A 5,105-nucleotide genomic window follows, 5' to 3' on the forward strand; every position below is an offset into this window, starting at 1 on the left:
AGGGCGCATGGGTCTGCCCTCCCTGACGCAGCACAAACAGAATATTGGTGACCGTTATTGGTGATCATGGTTCCTGTGTCCAGTTGGCGAGGAGACAGCCAGGATTCGATTTCTTAGTTCATGACATGGAGCAGTTCCTTTCCGGTAGGACTCCGTTCGCCCAGGCTGACCAGGTGCAGAACTGCATGACAACTCCATGCTTTGCATAGGTGGTATGCTGGAGCTTTATCCCACCCTGCCCCTCCTGGGTGAAGGGAGTGTCTTTCATTGTTTTTATTCTAATGTTTTTACTACATAATTTTACCATATTTTATAACACCGTTATCATTATATGACTCGACTATTATACTAAAAGGTGTTTTTTAAGTTACTGCTATTGATTTTAAGGGCAACCAATTGAAGACATCCCACAACCAGCCACTAATCATTATTTAGTGGGATATTATTCCAGAGGTATCTGGCGCCATATACAGGTTTCTTTTTCCTTATTTTTCTTCGTTGCTGCAGTTGGTCAGGTCTAGGTTCAGCAACAGTATGGGCTCCAAGAATGAGGTCAGCGACTACCTGAACATACTGAATGACCAGGTTATTCCATCAATGGATGTTTTCTTCCCTGATGGCACGGGCATATTCCAAGATGACAATTACAGGATTCATCATGCTCAGATTGTGAAAGAGTGGTTCAGGGAGCATAACCCTAACCCAAATACGCTTGGTCCTAGTGACCGTTAAAAATTCAAAATTTTGGTTCAGGGAGCATGAGACATAATTTTCACACATGGATTGGCCGCCACAGAGTCCAGACCTTAACCCCATTGAGAATCTCTGGGATGTGCTGGAGAAGGCTTTGCGCAGCAGTCAGACTCTACCATCATCAATGCAAGATCTTGGTGAAAAATGTATGCAACACTGGATGGAAATTAATCTTGTGACATTGCAGAAGATTATCGAAACATTGCCACAGCGAATGCGTGCCGTAATCAAAGCTAAAGGTGGTCCAATGAAATATTAGAGTGTGAGAACTTTTTTTTTGGTGGCGACTTTTTTTTTGGACAAGCAGTGTATTTTGACTCTGTTAACTGGCTTGTAGCATTCCTCACAATCAAATCTTGATTACATTGTCAGGGAAATACCTCTACATTTACCATGTTGAGGAGATCAGTAGATCATTGTATGCAGGTTTTGTTTTCATTTTGGTAGGGCATGAAATGGCTCGGGTATTGGTTAAAGCGTCTGACCCAACCACCATTGGGAAGATAGACTATCGCTGATGTCACAGACATTGTAGTAATGGTCCAGTTTATTGTCTAATTTTATACTGATGGTCAGACTCTACAAGCTTTACGGTACAGAAAAAAGAGATCAGCAAAGGTTTTTCTACACCCTGTACAGAATTATTAGGCAAATGAGTATTTTGACCACATCATCCTCTTTATGCATGTTGTCTTACTCCAAGCTGTAAAGGCTCGAAAGCCTACTACCAATTAAGCATATTAGGTGATGTGCATCTCTGTAATGAGAAGGGGTGTGGTCTAATGACATCAACACCCTATGTCAGGTCTGCATAATTATTAGGCAACTTCCTTTCCTTTGGCAAAATGGGTCAAAAGAAGGACTTGACAGGCTCAGAAAAGTCAAAAATAGTGAGATATCTTGCAGAGGGATGCAGCACTCTTAAAATTGCAAAGCTTCTGAAGCGTGATCATCGAACAATCAAGCGTTTCATTCAAAATAGTCAACAGGGTCGCAAGAAGCGTGTGGAAAAACCAAGGCGCAAAATAACTGCCCATGAACTGAGAAAAGTCAAGCGTGCAGCTGCCAAGATGCCACTTGCCACCAGTTTGGCCATATTTCAGAGCTGCAACATCACTGGAGTGCCCAAAAGCACAAGGTGTGCAATACTCAGAGACATGGCCAAGGTAAGAAAGGCTGAAAGACGACCACCACTGAACAAGACACACAAGCTGAAACGTCAAGACTGGGCCAAGAAATATCTCAAGACTGATTTTGTTAAGGTTTTATGGACTGATGAAATGAGAGTGAGTCTTGATGGGCCAGATGGATGGGCCCGTGGCTGGATTGGTAAAGGACAGAGAGCTCCAGTCCGACTCAGACGCCAGCAAGGTGGAGGTGGAGTACTGGTTTGGGCTGGTATCATCAAAGATGAGCTTGTGGGGCCTTTTCGGGTTGAGGATGGAGTCAAGCTCAACTCCCAGTTCTACTGCCAGTTTCTGGAAGACACCTTCTTCAAGCAGTGGTACAGGAAGAAGTCTGCATCCTTCAAGAAAAACATGATTTTCATGCAGGACAATGCTCCATCACACGCGTCCAAGTACTCCACAGCGTGGCTGGCAAGAAAGGATATAAAAGAAGAAAATCTAATGACATGGCCTCCTTGTTCACCTGATCTGAACCCCATTGAGAACCTGTGGTCCATCATCAAATGTGAGATTTACAAGGAGGGAAAACAGTACACCTCTCTGAACAGTGTCTGGGAGGCTGTGGTTGCTGCTGCACGCAATGTTGATGGTGAACAGATCAAAACACTGACAGAATCCATGGATGGCAGGCTTTTGAGTGTCCTTGCAAAGAAAGGTGGCTATATTGGTCACTGATTTGTTTTTGTTTTGTTTTTGAATGTCAGAAATGTATATTTGTGAATGTTGAGATGTTATATTGGTTTCACTGGTAAAAATAAATAATTGAAATGGGTATATATTTGTTTTTTGTTAAGTTGCCTAATAATTATGCACAGTAATAGTCACCTGCACACACAGATATCCCCCTAAAATAGCTAAAACTAAAAACAAACTAAAAACTACTTCCAAAAATTTTCAGCTTTGATATTAATGAGTTTTTTTGGGTTCATTGAGAACATGGTTGTTGTTCAATAATAAAATTAATCCTCAAAAATACAACTTGCCTAATAATTCTGCACTCCCTGTAGTGTCAGGTTGGATGTTTCTAAAGATTCCTTTACATGGGATGACAGAGCAGCAGATTAATGGGAAGTGTTCCTTCACGACAATCTGCTGCTCGCTGGTGGAGAAGACCACTGCATTTACATTGTGTTTACACAGCACTATATGCTGCCGGCAAATGACATATTTTGTGTACACACAAACAATCAAACTACCTGAAGAATGAGCGTTTCAATTGTTCATCGGGTAATCGGCGGTAAATTTAGACCTCCAAATAATCGCTAACGAGTGTTCCTATGAGTGCTTCTTAGAGATTATCTTTACAATTCTCGCCCCTTGTAAGGGCTTCTTATTTCCTGTGGGTTAAACATGAATATCTTACATGTAATGATTGGAAGACTTAAAATTAACCACTAGTTGTGCAATTATCCTTTTTACCTCCTGGTTCCTCAGAGTGTAAGCAAGAGGATTGAGCATTGGTGTCACAGTTGAGTAGAAGATTGCAGCCACTTTGTCTTGGCCCGTAAAGACACTAGAAGGAGGACGTAAGTAGGTGAAGAAAACAGTCACGTAAAAGACAGAGGCACACATGAAATGTGAGGAGCACGTGCTGAAGGCTTTCTTTCTGCTCTCAGTAGACTTCATTCTAAAAACTGATGCAAGTATGTATAGATATGAGAGCAGGATCGCCATCAGTGAGCTGATCGTACATAGGCTCACCATGCAGATAGTCACAATGGTGCAATAGAAAGTGTGGGAACAGGACAGTTTGAGCAGTGGTGGGATGTCACAGTAGAAGTGGTCAATGAGGTTTGAGCCACAGAACTTGAGACTGAATGCACAGCTAGTCTGTACTGCAGACTGGAAGAAGCCAGTGGAGAAGGAAAAAATGACCATCCATAAGCATTTCATCTTGGTCATTACAGACATATAATGGAGCGGGTGACAGACAGCAATGTATCGGTCATAGGACATGGCAGAAAGAAGAAAGGTCTCAGTTCCTCCGAGAGCTGCATAGAAGAAGAATTGGAGAGCACATCCATTAAAAGAGATGACCTTTCTCACCGAGATCAGGTCAGAAAACATCTTAGGAGTGATAACAGAGGAATAGAAGATGTCTACAAGAGAGAGGTAACTCAAGAAGTAGTACATGGGTGAGTGGAGTCTAGAGGTGTTACAGACCAGAGCTATAATGCCAATGTTACTCATGATCGTTAGGAGGTAAATGAATAAGAAGAAAATGAAGAGGAACGGAAGGAGCTTCTCATTATCCGTCAGTCCAGAGAACACAAATGTGGTCACTTGTGTTGTGTTCTCCATTGGAATCTACAGAAAAGAAACAGTGTATAATGGAAAAACCTCAAGAACTCTACAGAACAAGCCATGACCCATGCAATAATGCCGTGAAAAATCTGAGACAGGGAAAACATGGATGGTGGATAAGGAAGACTATGCAGTATGCAAACTGAAGATTATCAACAAACCTAAGTTGTCTTGGCGGACCATTTAATCTAAGTGGGAATGGTTTATAGGCTTATCAGTGTTTGCAGCTGCTACTTGACATTGAGCACTGGCATATAGCTTTATGTGGATTAATGTACTGATATCCTCATTCGTGTTACAGTTCACAGGTCTTACTCCATGTCTTTTTTTATAACCTTCATGTAATACTTTATGATTTCAGACCCATCTGTCACTTATGTAGTCAGTTCACCATCATGTGTATCTCAGAAGCATGGTTTTAACTACCAGGGTAGGAGGTATAGCATCTTTTGTGGGGCCCAGAACATCAACTCATTCAGGGGAAGCTCATTTATTATAAATCTTGAAGGGTACTTACAGATTCCTGAACAATGAATTTCCAAGCTTCAACACCCACAACATGTTTGGCCCCATTTATAATGTATGAGTTCCTTTCCTGGAAAAGAGAAGATTCCTCAGATGAGTATTTCATAAAAAGGAGAAATATGATGCAGCTGTCCATGGACCATTGAATGAAGCAGCTTGTTATGTAGACCAGGCATTGGTAAGTGTATCAAAGTGTCTACAAGATAAATGATTGACCTAATAAGTGCCATGCCGCCTTAAATTAACCGCATTATCCCTGAAGCATGATGAAGGGTAAAAACCTAAAACATTGCAACTTGCAAGCGTTGTGCTGCCCGGTCGTGGTGTATGAAATTT

At 41.7% G+C, this 5,105-nt stretch overlaps 1 protein-coding gene across 1 annotated transcript; it reads right to left on the reverse strand.

The window, feature by feature from the left end:
* Positions 1-3,299: 3,299 nt before the first annotated feature.
* Positions 3,300-4,241, reverse strand: LOC120990474 (olfactory receptor 5B12-like). The gene has a single exon (XM_040419314.1). It carries the CDS (start codon positions 4,239-4,241, stop codon positions 3,300-3,302), a length of 942 nt encoding a protein of 313 aa, XP_040275248.1.
* Positions 4,242-5,105: the final 864 nt, after the last annotated feature.

The sequence above is a fragment of the Bufo bufo genome, chromosome 1 (genome assembly GCF_905171765.1).
Source record: "Bufo bufo chromosome 1, aBufBuf1.1, whole genome shotgun sequence".
NCBI lineage: Eukaryota > Metazoa > Chordata > Amphibia > Anura > Bufonidae > Bufo > Bufo bufo.

Coding starts and splice junctions, on each gene's coding strand:
- LOC120990474 (XM_040419314.1), bottom strand. CDS start 4,241: ATGGAGAACACAACACAAGTGACCACATTTGTGTTCTCTGGACTGACG.